This window comes from Strongylocentrotus purpuratus, unplaced genomic scaffold, assembly GCF_000002235.5.
Source record: "Strongylocentrotus purpuratus isolate Spur 01 unplaced genomic scaffold, Spur_5.0 spur5_scaffold_15, whole genome shotgun sequence".
In the NCBI taxonomy this organism is placed as follows: Eukaryota; Metazoa; Echinodermata; class Echinoidea; order Camarodonta; family Strongylocentrotidae; genus Strongylocentrotus; species Strongylocentrotus purpuratus.
The window spans coordinates 16,277,242-16,292,190 of NW_022145600.1; the positions used below are offsets into that span (position 1 = coordinate 16,277,242).

The 14,949-nt window shown below is 38.1% G+C and overlaps 1 protein-coding gene across 4 annotated transcripts; it reads right to left on the reverse strand.

Moving 5' to 3' along the window:
- Nucleotides 1–2,608: 2,608 nt before the first annotated feature.
- On the reverse strand, nucleotides 2,609–14,486 carry LOC586838 (heparanase). 4 transcript variants are annotated; one of them, XM_003726930.3, is made up of 12 exons: nucleotides 14,348–14,485; nucleotides 13,726–13,817; nucleotides 12,018–12,191; nucleotides 10,566–10,715; nucleotides 9,865–10,055; nucleotides 8,935–9,105; nucleotides 7,994–8,186; nucleotides 7,111–7,359; nucleotides 5,870–5,981; nucleotides 4,965–5,134; nucleotides 4,155–4,304; nucleotides 2,609–3,072 (listed from the first exon to the last, which is right to left on the reverse strand). In XM_003726930.3, exons 3-12 carry the CDS (start codon nucleotides 12,185–12,187, stop codon nucleotides 2,913–2,915), a joined length of 1,716 nt encoding a protein of 571 aa, XP_003726978.2. In that variant the 5' UTR covers nucleotides 12,188–12,191; nucleotides 13,726–13,817; nucleotides 14,348–14,485; the 3' UTR covers nucleotides 2,609–2,912. The 4 variants fall into 4 exon arrangements, with proteins under 4 accessions (XP_003726978.2, XP_030841531.1, XP_030841530.1 ...); XM_030985671.1 differs by having other exon boundaries at nucleotides 13,726–13,841; XM_030985670.1 differs by lacking the exon at nucleotides 13,726–13,817.
- Between the last annotated feature and the right edge of the window lie 463 nt (nucleotides 14,487–14,949).

A 14,949-nucleotide genomic window follows, 5' to 3' on the forward strand; every position in this document is an offset into this window, starting at 1 on the left:
TAAAATTGTGTGAGATGTCATGGGACATCGTCTGCTTGTGCACATCATGTTCAACATGTGACGTCATATCTCAGCAGCGACCTGAGAGCTTTTCAGGTGCTATGTCAGGGCTGTATCTAAGCGTTTTGTAATTGTTAATAATCATTACTTCAAATGTTTCCAAGCATTGCCTTTTGATAACCTTGGCCAATCAAAGTGTCACCTTTGCAATAATGACATTAAAGTTAGTTTTTTAAATCAATGAACCTTCTCTTTAAAGAGAAGGTTGAGTTCTGGGAAGAGGTGAAAAATAATTTGTGAGCGTTACTCATTCGTATTATATGCAAGTGTGGAAGAACATCAGATAAGACATGTTCCCTGAAAAGCATGGCTCTTCAAATGCCTTCATATTCTAAATGTGCATGTAACATCGTAAAAATCGGGGGGGGGGCGGCTTTTTACGCCACGTGTTCGTGTAGTCCCATATACATCTTTCTGTGTACAGTGTTTGTAACTTTACCAAGACTTGGCCAAATTTCTTATCATTTTGATGATTCCAGAACCTTGCAATGCACACAAATTCTTATATGCTAGATGATCAACCTGTTCTGGTCGGTTCCACACCGTTTCTTTCACAATGCAATCGCATGACCAGAACTCAACTTCAGCTTTAAGTGATTCTAGGTATAGGGATGCAATATTATGCTTGGAAATCACTTTTAACCACTATTTAAGTCTTTACTCAGAGCCACAAATACGTGTGGGTTTCTTATGTACTATAGGGACACCAAAGATGTTTCAAAGTGGGTCCCTGATTTATGGAATTACCCATACATGTAAAACAATGGATGATCAATAATTATTTGGCCTACTTCCTTCCCTCATTTCCTTTCTCGTTTGTTTGCCCTTTCACCTTTTCTTCTCTCTCTCTCTCTCTCTCTCTTTCTCTCTCTCTTTCTTTCTCTCCCTCTCTCTCTTTCTCTCGCTCTCTCTTTTCACCTTTCTACACACCTCGATCACATTCTTTCCTCGTACATAACTCTCCTTACCTTTGTTGAATTCATTTCTCCCACTTCCTGATTTTAACTTTTGTTATTAAATTTGTTTAAATTCTTGGTTTTCGTATGTGTAATGTTGCATATTGTAACAACAGTAATGTATATCGATTTATATTTACTTCTATTTGTGTACGCTTTTGTATCCATTCATGACCATGATGTAAAACAGACTTATTATTTACATCCGATTTTTCTTATATTGGTTAATATGTTTTAATAGAAATTAAACCTTCTAATATATGATATCAAAAATTGTCCTTTTCCATGGGGGTAAGGCATTTTTATTTTTGTTTTGTTCAAATGGCGGTGTGCATGTATTGGTATAAGAAAACCTAAAAGAAATTTGACACAAAGTGCCGTGAAAATAAAGTGAAATTATATTTTTCTCTTTATAAAAACAGAAGCTGATAGCTTGTTTTGTCGCATGTTATATAATTAAACACCCCCTCCCTCAATGGCTAGACCTCCACTACAACACTGAGCAGAATAGTTGAGAATACAATTCCAGATCCGCCTCCCCCCCCCCCCCCCCAACAACAACAACATCAACAAAAATGACGGCACCTGTGTTGTGTCCAGAATTTTTTTTATTTTTATAATATAACCATCCAACCAATTAATCGTCATGTCAGAATGGAATAAATAAGATGCTTTTTAAACCCGAGTTACATGAAATCAACGATTCCCACATGAGAATAAACATCAAGAATGAATTATAGCTATTTACTCACTCGCCTAATCATAATAGATTTCTGTTCAACTTCCAAATGTACTTTTTAAATATGCAGGAGTGGTCACCCAGTCTTTTATGATTCGAATCAGGGATCACTGCGTTGTGGAATAAAAATCCACTCTCAAAAAAGTGGAATCCACTTTTAAGAGTGTAGTTCAAGTTGGCATGGTTGAAGTGGATTCAACTCCTATAGGCCTAATGCCTCAGTCACACCTTTGCGTATTTGGCTTGCGTATTGCTGCGTATTTATGGCAAGCCGTTTTAACATTTATTCCTATTTCTTGATATCAAGAAATGATTTTCTGTTGTAAAGCAAAGGGAATTCTTGATATTATCAAGAAATAGGAATAAATGTAAAAACGGCTTGCCATAAATACGCAGCAATACGCAAGCCAAATACGCAAAGGTATGACTAAGGTATAACAAAGTGATCCCTACTATATGACTCCTAAAAGCGTGTGTTTCCACTTCCTGAGAGAGTAGAGTCAAACCTGTCTACTAAAGCCACCCAAGACAAGCAGATATAGAATGACCACTGAAGACAGGTGGCCTTTCTAGACACATTCTTCAACATCCATTCCTTTCAGGAGGTGGACAAAATACACGGCCAGTTAAGACGGGTGGCCTTATAAGAGAGGTGGTCACTGAGACAGGGTTGACTTTGTATAGGCCTACTGCTAAACGAAAGGCGATTCCGAGAAGGATTCTATATTCTTCAAAAATGACAGTTTAGCTTTGAAAGAGGACATGCATGGGCCACTTGTTATTTTATAGTTATCATTATTAATGGTGGTCTCTTGAATTTTCGGTGGTTGTCAACTTTTTTTCTTTTTTTCAATTTCAATTTTGTTTTTTCTTTGCCACCCATAAATACCACTTCCCAAATGCATTTTTGACTTAAATTTTTATTCCAGTACACGTCTGATTGTCGACAGTACTACTGAGTTACTAGCATTTTCTAGAATAGAAATATGATTATTTGAATCGTGATTGTGAATTTTTCATTTATTTACCAACAGCAAATAAGTTTAATACATTTCTTACAATAATATTTACATATACAAGAAGAAGAACAAATTTGGTTGGTAAAATTTGATTAAATTGTTGAAGAAACGAGTTGAGGTTTTGTGGCTCTAACATGATCACTGGCATGCTGGAGCCTGGGCACGAGGAAGCACATAGAATCCGTAGGATTGCTGCGGTACCACGATGGTGCTTCCAGGCGGCTGCTCCCGGGGTGAGTAAGATGGTAGTGTGAGGTCGTCATCCATCTTCAGAGGGTGCCCGTTGAGCCTCACTTGTCTGATGTACAAGCAAACAAAACACCAAAGAGCAGATGAACACAGCAGCAAGTTCGAGTAATGAAGTATTTGATAATAATTATAGTTATACTAACGATAATGATAATAATGATCATATTTATGATAAAAAACAATAATGACAATTATAATAATAATGTTAATAATAATGTAATGCATTATTGTGACAAATTATTTGATTGCACTGTGGTGAAATCGCGCCATCCATTCTACGAATGCCTGATGCCAGCCCCCAATCAAAAGAATTCCATGGAACATTACTTTTTTTCTTTAATTTTGAAGGTAACCGTTGATGTCTCAACCCCTTCCATGATGTTATCTCAACAAGAATATCAGTCGGTCGTCTGGGAGTTTAGTGGGGGTATTAAACACGTCATAATGAAACAAATACCATTCAAAAACATACTAAAAGTAGCATTACGTACAGATAGTAATGGCAATGATTAATAATTGCATTATTATTGAATCGAATTGAATAGAGAACTTCCAGTAGTCTATCTCGGGAAATGAAATTAAGAATTTCATGGGATGCTTCTTGTAAAAATATATTCTGCTTTTCTATTGTTTCTCTTTTCTGTAGAGGTAAATGTTAGTCAACCCACCCCCCCCCCCCCCTCCCCTCCCGTTCCTCCAAAGCGAATTGGCCATGGGCCCGGGAATACGGGGAACTTTTGAGCCGCTTTATAATTTGACTGCAGGACCAATAGGTTCCAGTTGCATCCAAATCCCCCAATCGAATGTCAGTGCCAGTCTGCCTCTAACCGTCTCCATCCAAAATGTTTGTGATGCTCCTCAGTGACGGATTTGGGTGGGGGGGGGGCGCACATCCGGCCCGTGCCCCTTTTTGAAGCCCAAGTGACACACCTTAAATATACAACTCAAAGACTACCCCCCCCCCCCCCCACGCGCCCCCGGTCCCCACCACTCCCGCGCTTTTGCTTCTCATTTTTGTTTGGTATTACTTGTCTTAGAATTTTTTGAAAAATCATAGTGCCCCCCACCCCCTCCCACCCCCCCCCCCCCCCCCCTCTTTTACAACACGTTGTATGCTCCCCTGATACTCACGGTGATAAGATCCCTTTCGTGCCCTTCGGCAAGAAGAGGTACTCGTGGATGGGAGAGTCAAGTAGGGCGCCCTCAAGGTGGATGTGAACGTCATTGATGGGTACCATATTGATGATCATGAAGGTCACCGAGCCTGGCTGATACAATGTACTTCACACGAAAGGAAGGTAGGAATAAAAGATAAGAAGAAGGAGAGGGGGTAAATAAGTGGCGGGTGTAAGATATCACTAAGAAAATGAAAATGAAAATGAAAAGATTTGAACCCTCATCCCTTGAATTGAAAGTTGAACTACTATATACCACGATACCTCAATCAATAGTTAACACAATAAAATATGTCAAAATATACCCGTACGAAAACGATATCATTATACATTTTAAAAGCAATACAAAATGAAAAGCTGAGAGTATTAAACATCGCACTGGGAACTGACAATCACGTAAAAGTTCAGACTCACATATACTCAAAATTTTGAAGGAGGGGTTGAAAAATATTTCATGTATTTTAAACATTTATTTATTTATTTTTTAAAATATAAACTAAAAACAAACACGGGTTTGACTTAATGAACGGGTAAAACATTTATCAAAAACTGAAATGTAAGGTGGGCCCAAATTTCAAAGGAAAATTTCACTTTTTGATACCAATTAGACCATAAACTTAAGTAATACTTTCCAATTACATTTCTTGGCATATATTTCAATGCACGGCAATTCAACCGACCCTCTTTAATTAAAATTGTTTTAAGCTACATTTAATTAGAATTATTCAGGAAGTACTAGCAACAAAAATAAACCCATGTGATTTACCTTGTTTTCGTACAATGAGCGTATATGCGGATATAATTTGAAAAATCGTCATCTGGTTTGTTCTTGGCGTTTTCTTCACGTGACGTCCTGACTTTTGTAGAAACGACTTTGGAGACGTCTAAGACCCGAGTTCCCATGAGCCTCTTGTGATATAACAGGAGCCAATAATACTGAAGATAGACGAAATACAAATAATAATTGATTTGCATAGGATAAGTTTCAACAGTACTGAATAAATTCCACATGATAAGATGAGCTTTCAAAAGAAGTAATAATTTTGCAAGTATATATTTGCAAGTATATGTTTTATGATACTTCTGAAAACGTTCGTTTTCATTACGCGTTTGTGCTGGAAGCTGGAAACGGGGAGGGGCATGCACTGGCGATGGGAAAGGGTCGTCGTATTCATGTGTGTGTCATGTGTGTTTCTGTGGTAGATATGACCTGCAGTAACTAGGGCACCTGCTAGATCAAGCTTATTTCTAACAAAACTATGGTGCAGAAATGGCGATATATTTAGCGAGTGGAAGCTATGGAAGCCCCAGGAAGTATGCAAAAAGTTTGAACAACAACTGTAGTCGACGTGATTTATTTTGAGGTAACTAATTGTGTTCTAACATACAAGATAAGTTTTAAGTTACCGTTATAGATTATGAAGGCAAGATGGTTGCGATTTTACGGACGAGATACACATGACTTCAAAACACCAGCAATAAGGAATACAGATCTAACGGATATTGTATAGGCCCACAGACATACAGAATGTGAATTATACAAAATACACGAGCAAGGGCAATTACACTAAGCATACAAACTGTAAAATAGACAGATAACAGAGCAATAAACGGGCAATAGACGAACAAGCAGAAAAACGCACAGACTGGAAGACAGGTCCATGGTCTTACTAAATGAGGGTTGAGAGATTCGTCGAATAACCCTCCCGTCCTACCAATCAGTCCTTGGTTGACGACCAGATCTACCCCTAGACGTGCTGACAATCCAAGCTTATCCAGAAACCTGTAATTTCATGGGCCAAATAAAATACGGCAATCATTGTACAACACATGCCCCCGAAGACACTTTTCTCCGTGGTTTATTTCTAATAATGTAATCATAGTCAAATCCGTCAACCATTATATATGCCACCGTCGGTCACACTTTCAGTAGCTTCATTTTGTTCCCAGCCACAGGACCCAGACAGCACGTTATCTCAAGGAGTTACCTAAAATCTTACTAAGCCTAGTTGTCAACTATAATATAGCTGACGACTAGTTTGGTGAGCAGAATGTTTCATAAATATAGGCCCCGTTAGAGATAATCTGCATATAAATATATTCGGGATAGGAGAAGAGAAAGAACGACAAGAACAGGAAAACGATCAAGATCAAGAACAAGAACAAGGATACGAACACGAACAAGATATCAGATGACATTGTTCAGCTGAAGGGCAAGAACATGGAAATGTGAAGAAAAGGAGACAACGTCATAAAAGAAAAGGAGAAGAAAATAGAAAGGGAGAAAGGCTAGAGAGAAACAGAAAGAGAGAGAGAGATAGATAGATAGATAGAACAGAGAGAAATGTATGAAATAAGATAGGGGAGGAGAGGGAAGAGGAAAGAGGGGAGGAGAGATGGGGGGAGTGAGGGATATAATATTAAAAAAAAGGATATAACATGGCACTGTAAGCAGGATGGGAGCATTTAATTCAAAGGACATGATGGGATAACAAATTGTAGTTTCAAGATTTTCCCTCATACTGTATTACTTAGACTTTGATATTTGAAGCGAATTTTGTATATCCATTAGCCATTCCCAGATTAAATAGTTAATATTTAGTAGAGTTATAAATAATACATGGGAACAAAAAACCAAAAACAACCATCATAAGTCATTGAATGATATGATATTACTGGTTTTTGCTTAAAGACCGTCAATACTACTGGGCCAGAAGGGATTAGACCACACAGCGAGGTCACTGACAGGTGGCTATCTCATTAACTCAGCTCTCAACTAACATAAGAAAAAGAGGATCATGGGGGACCAACAGGCACCGATTGGGGAAGTTTTTTATATAGAGGGAGCAAGTAGCTACAAGTAGGACAGTGGGGCTTTAAGAGAACTACGAGGAGAAGGAGACGATTCTTACAGCATTCCGTCAACGTAGACATTGTTCAAATCTTGTGGGCCAGAACCAAAACAGACACCTGATTCTGTTATCCATATCTTCGAATTTGCGCTGTACTTCTTGACAGAGTTTTGCACGCTCTGGATATTTAATAGCAGCAGATCAGCAAGACGAGGATCAGTGAGTTCCCTGAATCCAGCTACTCTGCCGCTGGCGTAGTAGAAGTGGAACGACGTTATATTGGTGGCATTTCCAACTCCTTGGAGAAACCTGTAATTATGATGAAGATGACGATTACAACAACAACAACGTCAGTGATAGTAGAAACAATGATGATGATGATGATGATGATGATGAAAACGACATTAATGATAGTAAAAATAATGATGACAATGATACGAAAAAGAAAAATCATGATAAGGATAATAGTAATGACTATAATAACAATAATAAAGAAAATAATAATGATAATAGTAAGAAGTAGAAGAAGAAGAAGAAGAAGAAGTCCATTGCCATGCAGGTACATTTAAGCATGTACACCTAATTGGAGAGTGGCAAATGTTAATGTCTTGCCGAAGGACGTTATCAGCTTCATACATGTAGCTTCGAAATACACTGGTTTACTAACATTTTCAAATTGTATGCATACACTTTAAACAAAGGTTGTTCTTGACAACCTGAAAGCTAGCCCGACATAGCAACAAGTAATATATGCAGAATGGATTCCGAGTATTGCAGTTCATTCATTGATAAGAGCTTAATGGAATAACTCGTCACTAAACCTGTAGTTTCCCTGGAAAGGAACATCCATTTTGAATAATTATGTTAGTAAACCGGCCTATTGAATTAGCAAATAAAACAAATCAAATGGAATCAAAAGTAATTTTTTTAAAGGATGACTTACTCATTCAGATATGAGGCACTTGGTGAAGGTATTGATGAGGTATTCTTTATAGGAGAAGACGTATCCGGACCGACAAGGAAGATATCCGTCAGTTCGGGTATTTGGGAGACCGACTTTCGAAGAGTGTGATACGCATCAGCCATTTGTGTCGCGGTCACGTTCACATGGGCCTTTCTCGGATATCCGTAGGGCTCTGAAAGGACAAGTCAAAGTTCACTCTACTTCCATGGTTCAGATTAGAACATAATAGATTAGAACAAAATAGAAAAACAACAGAACAGAATTTGTCGCTAAATACAAATTCTACACTACTTGCGGTAGGTTTCTGCCAAATGATATGTTAAAGCCCCACCGCACTAGTTTGGCCAGGAGGGATTAGACCTCCTTGCATGGTTACTGACAGGTTGTTATCTCATCAAATAAGCTCCAATTAACATTAAAAAAGAGGATCATGGGGGACCAATGGTCACCGATTAGGCATTGTTTGCTATATAGAGGGCGATAGTAACTATAAGTAGTGCAGTGGGGATATTGAGTACTGTAACATATCAACCTAATATATTTGAAAGCAGCAGAGTTGTGGATTAATCAGGTTCGTTGAAAAGGGGGGCTTCGACTTATGAGACCCTTACCATGTCATAATTTCTCTCGGCAAATCTTTAATTGTCAGAGCCGGCGCTGCCGGTGTCAAGGGGTACAGTGCCCCCACCCTTTTTGTAGGTACCCCAGTAATAAATAACCCCTTCTGAATCCGATAAGTGCCCCATTATTTTTCTATATGAGTACCATTTTATTTCAAATAAGATCCCAATACCAAATCAAATGCAATGCTTCTACTCCTTTCATTTCGCAATTGTCCGTGTGATTCTGAGAATGCAGACATATAGTGTCTTATAAAAAAAAAAAAATTTATTAAACATCATAGAATAGATATTCCTTACCGTTTCCAAGGGCCCATAGAACCGGATAGCCCCTCTGTTTGGTGTACTTGAGAAGATGAATCGCACCCGTTGGATCCCAAGAAGACCCGTTCCGATCCAGGGCATTAAGGGTAAATAATACATCCCAGCCGACGGATCGGGCAAACTCATTGATGTTGTCCCATGTATGTGCTTTATACCGAGGAATCAAATTGAAAAGGGAATAGAGAAGATTGTGAGTGATCAGCCAGGCAGATACCACAAGACCACCACAAAACTACCCCAAAAGTCATACGATGTGATTTTCAGTTGGAGTTTGAAGATTTGAATGCACTAACTAATTAGGGCAGTGTTTGTCGATCCATTTTATCTGATTTTGTGTGTGTTATAGCAATCGTAATTTCTTCCCAAGGGTTTCACTTTAATCTTCTGTAACTTTAAAATAGGTGACGCTCTTGTTTTGATACTTGGTCAAAATAGAGAACTGTTTAATTAGTGTGCCAAGTTCTAAACCAATCTGATAATCCCTTCTTAGAAATGTCCATGGAGTTCTAGACTACATCTGTCACGGTGGTAAGCGCTTTATAAGTAACGTTTTTATTATTATTATTACACAACTATTTGGGCGTCAGAATGCTTAATAGACTACATACGTAAAAATACCTCTCATTTCACCTAAAGCCATTGGGTAAGTAGCAAATATGTAGCTCAATGCCGGTCATATAATTATGTGAACAAATTATGATATTTTTTTTAAAATAATGATCCAATATAATGTAGACGTACTTTGAACAAATAAACTGAAGTAGGTCATAATCATGCTCTCATTAATGTGTGCATTGTGTGAAATATGTCTAGACGAAGACTTTGTACTTTGAAGTTCAAGATTATGTTCTTCCCCTGAGTAGGTACAGAAATCATGATTTATTACGCGTTAAACTGAACACCTACCACAAAGTGTCATATTGAAAAATGTTAACTTTCCGTAATTTCCCGACTGCCTTTCGCCTTCGGAATCCGGGTCTAGGGTACAATTTACAGGATTTATTTTTTCTTTGAAGACCGTGAAATCAGCCTCTGCACCACCCAGACGGTAGATGGCGGGAGATAAACCATGAGCGAGGGTCCAAAAACGGGTTGAACTGTAAAAATACATGTAAGTATTATATTAACCCCTTTATCATAACATGACACAAGCAATTAATAAAAAGCTGTAATTTAAAAATGTGCAAAATATAGAGGACGAAGAAGCATTCGGTGGTGTTGATAGTAGTGGTTTTGGTAGTATTACTTATAACAGGAAAAAAAATATTATTCATAGTAATTCATAATTAAAATCCAAATGTTTTTCAAAAAATTGACTCTACGTAGTGACGGTACGTAGTTGCTTTTGTATTTTCAATTCGATTTTTTTTTAAAAAGACAATGATTGTTTTTAAAGTGCGGGAACGTTAACTATACTATATCTCAACACATAAAAACGTATGGAAGAATTTTTTTTTTAGCTCTCTATCATAATTTTCGTAGCTAACTATAGGGGGTAATTTGAACATCTGTAGGTATATTCTTTCCTCATTTCTTTAGATGGTGAGAAATGCATATTTCCCCCTTCCCCTCCTTCTACCCAAGAAAGACATCTTGATCATACTTACTTGAAATGTTGTCCCCGTGAGGTTCTAATGAATCCCATGGTCGCACCAATCGATATGAATCGCTCGTCGACTGTTGTTACTGACGTGGTCGTATTCACTGAAAGCACGACTGATGGGGGACCTTCATGTAGCTCATGAGAACCTAGAAGACTTCGGGAATACAGAAATGTAACAATGATAATAATAGTCTGGCGCGTACGCAGGGGGGTGGGGGTGGAGGTTAGCCCCCCCCCCTCCTCCAAAAAAAAAAAAAATGTTTGTTAAAGGAGGCAAGAACAAAAAAGTGATAATAAAAAAAAATGTGATAATATATTATTATTATTATTAAAGGTAAAGACCAGTATTGGAAACGCCCCAATTTCAAAAAATAAAATGGAAGCTCTCGTTACCAATCATGTGAAAGAATATGTTTTGACTAATACATGATGATAAAAAATTTGCCGGGAAACCGCCTACTAATTCATATATTTGGTAAATTTGTTTCTCTCATGGTCTGTGAGAGATATAGGGTAGTCCCATATACATCTTTCTGTGTATAGTGCTTGTAACTTTACGAAGAATGGGCCAAATTTCTTATCATTTTGATGATTCCAGAACCTTGCAGATGCTAGATGCTAGATGATCAACCTTTTCTGGTCGATTCCACAACGTTTCTTTCACAATGCAATCGCATGACCATTACTGGTCTTTATCTTTAATAAACCGGTCTTACTATTGGGAAAGGTTGAATATGTCGTATGTAAGATTTGATGAAAACTTGTTCATTTTATTTTGCATCATCAAAATGGTAAAATAGCGATATGCACTGCACACGAAGATGGGTATAAAGGACCACACAAAGCGTGCAAATTGGTCCAAACTTTTCAGCTATTTTTCATCATACACTGTATTTCGAATAGGGGAGAAGTTGAAGGGAATCCATTTTCAGGGAACCTTTCTTCTTTGACAATTTTCCTCACTGAGCTGAAAAGAATAAAAAAGCTCACGAATTATTTGTGCACCTTAACCAGAACTCAACCTTCTCTTGATTTAACCTGTTGACTACTGAATTCTCTCATCCCCATATGATTAATACATGCAACACCATGCAGGGGAGGGGGGGGGGTGTTTCACAAAGATCCCAAGTCGAACTTAACTTTAGGTTGGACTTTAATATTATGGAGAGCCACTTGTAGCCTTAAAATTAAATATATTCAAAAGCAAAAAACAAATATTTTAGACTTTTTATAAATTCCACATCAAGAACATGAAATCTCCTTGATGATAGAAAATATGAATGATTTGAATCATCATTTTATGACATTTAAAATAACTTTTAAAAAATATTTTCATAGATGCTAACGGCTTTCCATAATTTTTAAGTCCAACTTAGAGATAAGTTCAACTTAGGATATTTGTGAAACACCCCTCAGTTCCAGTAGGCAGTGCGAAAGATTTATCTGTTTGATGTACCTGTATGTATCGGTAGCGAAGAAGTGTCGTTTACTAGGCTCTCTCACAATCGCACGTTCATTAGAGCCCATCATCACCATCGTCATCATCATCATCATCACTACCAGCGACATGGTTGCCATTGTTACACGCCCAACGACCATCTTCAAGCTACCTCTGTCCATCGTCATTTCTCTGTTTGGGCGATTCAATTGGTTTTCTTTTTTTTTTCCGTAAAAAAAGATATATGTATATACTGTACATATACATATCACATATCAATTATTTAACAGACGACTGAATTGCTCTAGTCTAAATAATTCAGGGCTAGTATTCTGTTCTTCATATAGGCCATAGCATAGGGAGTATTATCGAATAAACAAAGTTTACAAAATCTATGACCCTAGCTGTTAGAGGCGCATCATAAGTATGATACCTCGAATTAATGCATAGTAGATATTTTGTATTAATGCGATCGCAAGTACTTTCAAGATATCAACTCAAGCATGTCAAGGGCAATTTTTATCGTCAAGGACCATTTTCGTAATGTAATCAAATTTAATACATGAATCTCTGTTAAGTGCCTCGTTACAAATGATTTCATTAACCTGTTACGAATAATTGTATATTTCAATAGTCAGAATGCGAATTGCATACATTCCATGTTTTTAGGTAGGACAAGCCATAAACATATTAATCCTACCTAGTAAAAATCAATCTATACAAATTGCATTCTGACTGTTGAAATATAATTATTTGAAGGTCTACCGTGGTGTTCATGTTTGTCCCAAATAAATGAAGATTGATACTGTTTTCACACTGGCAATATTTTGCTTAACCCCGTACTATAGGTGGGGTTAAGGGGGTCTTAGCCCCACCTATAGTACGGGGTTAAGCCTATTCCACTTTCTGTTCAGACTGGTTTTTACCAAAGTGGGCTAAAGTTAGCTAACCCCACCTATAGTACGGGGTTAACTAACCCTGCAAAATAGCAGGGCTAACTCCGCAATTGTGGTGCTAACTCCTGCTAACCCCGCAATTGCGGCGCTAAGCAAATGAATGAGAACAGAAACGAAAAATAGTCCGGTACTACGCAATGGAGCGTATCGCAGCTGGCCAGATGCGAAGTATGTCCAATCATAACATACACGATATCCGGGGTTAACGAAATGCAGTGAGAACAGCGGGAATTTTCTTATTCCGGAATAGGCGCTAGTACGGGACTAAAAACAGCGAGTGTGAAAAGCCAAAAAAATAGTCCGGGGTTAAGGATAGTACGGGGCTAAGCAAAGTACGGGGTTAAGCAAAACCAGTGTGAAAAGAGTTACGTAATATTTGTAAAGCGCTTTCACGTTTCAAAAGATTATCTCCCTTTTCTCCGGTCGTAAGTACATTCCACCGATGGTATATTATCGCACTGCTGCTTGAGCATCAAGTGCTGAAGTTTCGTCAATGGATTTTGGAAATGGGCTTCACAATTTTACAAAAGCTATATTATTTGTACCCTCAAAGTATGTGATGCACAGGACTACTGAAATTCACCTGGGTTGATTTTTCGGAAGTCTTTGCGATCATCTTCTGTTGTTAAAAAGCAGAGATGCTATTCAGAAATATAACATCATCTCTGTGATCGTATAAATAAACATTGTCGTAAAGAGTGAGGGAAAGAGGACTTTACTAATTGAACGGGGAAAGCATCATTATCTTTCCAGGAGGCGCGGTGGCTTACCTGTAGACCGGGAGGTCCCTGGTTCGAAACCGAGTCGATGTACTAGTGTCCTTTGGTAAGGCAAGTTCCTCGTTGTCCCTTGGTCGCTTATACTTACAAGCATGTACACAAGCTTTCTTTAATAGCAGTCAGGTAAAACAATCAAACCAGCCAACAATATTTCTCATCATGTATATAGCGGCGTATCCACATAAGTGACGTAACAACAAGATACGAGTGAATCGTGAAATATACCCGAGTTGATTATCGATAGCAGACGAAGGTAGAAGGCGACAGGCGTAGTGACATGCATACGGGCCCGTTTAAAATTCAAGCTATTGCATTAAAACTATGTGTATCCATATCAACTAAGAACTTTGTTGTTTAGCAAGGAAATAATTGTCAAATCAAAGTCAGAAATATAACCTGAACAATTTGAATTTCGTTAGAATACCCTATATTCTTTTTAGCCTATTATTAAAGCGTACCAAAATGTACGTGGATTGGACCACTTGTATAATAATGTTATAAGACCAACTGGGTGTAGACTAAATGAAGTCAGACAATCTGGGTATTGGACCAAATGAAAATAAACATGAATGAATTTACCTCTGTATATTCATAATTATATACATGTACTTACTCTGAACAGGCTTTGTCACAAATTATCACTGTACTTTCTGGTCAGTCTTGCATCCACCAATGGGGGAAACACCGATGTCCGAGTGTCTAACTCACAAGTCACACTCGGTTTATTTTAAATAATAGCGGAAGGTTCTCCATAGCATGTCGAGAATCCACTGCTTCTAAGTTCATTTGATATGCACAAGAATACCCTATCACATGACTAAAACTGTCATTATGTAATAATTCTAAACGAGTACTGGTATTACCTGGTATTGACAAGCTCCTTAAAAGGCTTATTATCCACAAGAAAAATCGGTTTATTGGATATTATTATGTAGAAAGGGGCGATTAGTAGCATTTCGTTAATCTCACATTGATCAACCTTTGTGTGAGATAGACGGCGAGGGGGAGAGAGAGAGAGAGAGGGGGGGAGAGAGGGGGAGAGAGATAGAGGGAGAGGGGGGGAGGAGGAGAGAGAGAGAGAGAGAGAGAGAGAGAGAGAGAGAGAGAGAGAGAGAGAGAAAACAGACGGACAGATAGACAGACGGACAAAAAAGATGGAGAAAAGACATGAGAGATGGTGGAGGTGGGACGGGGGGGGGGGGGGGTTACTTTATA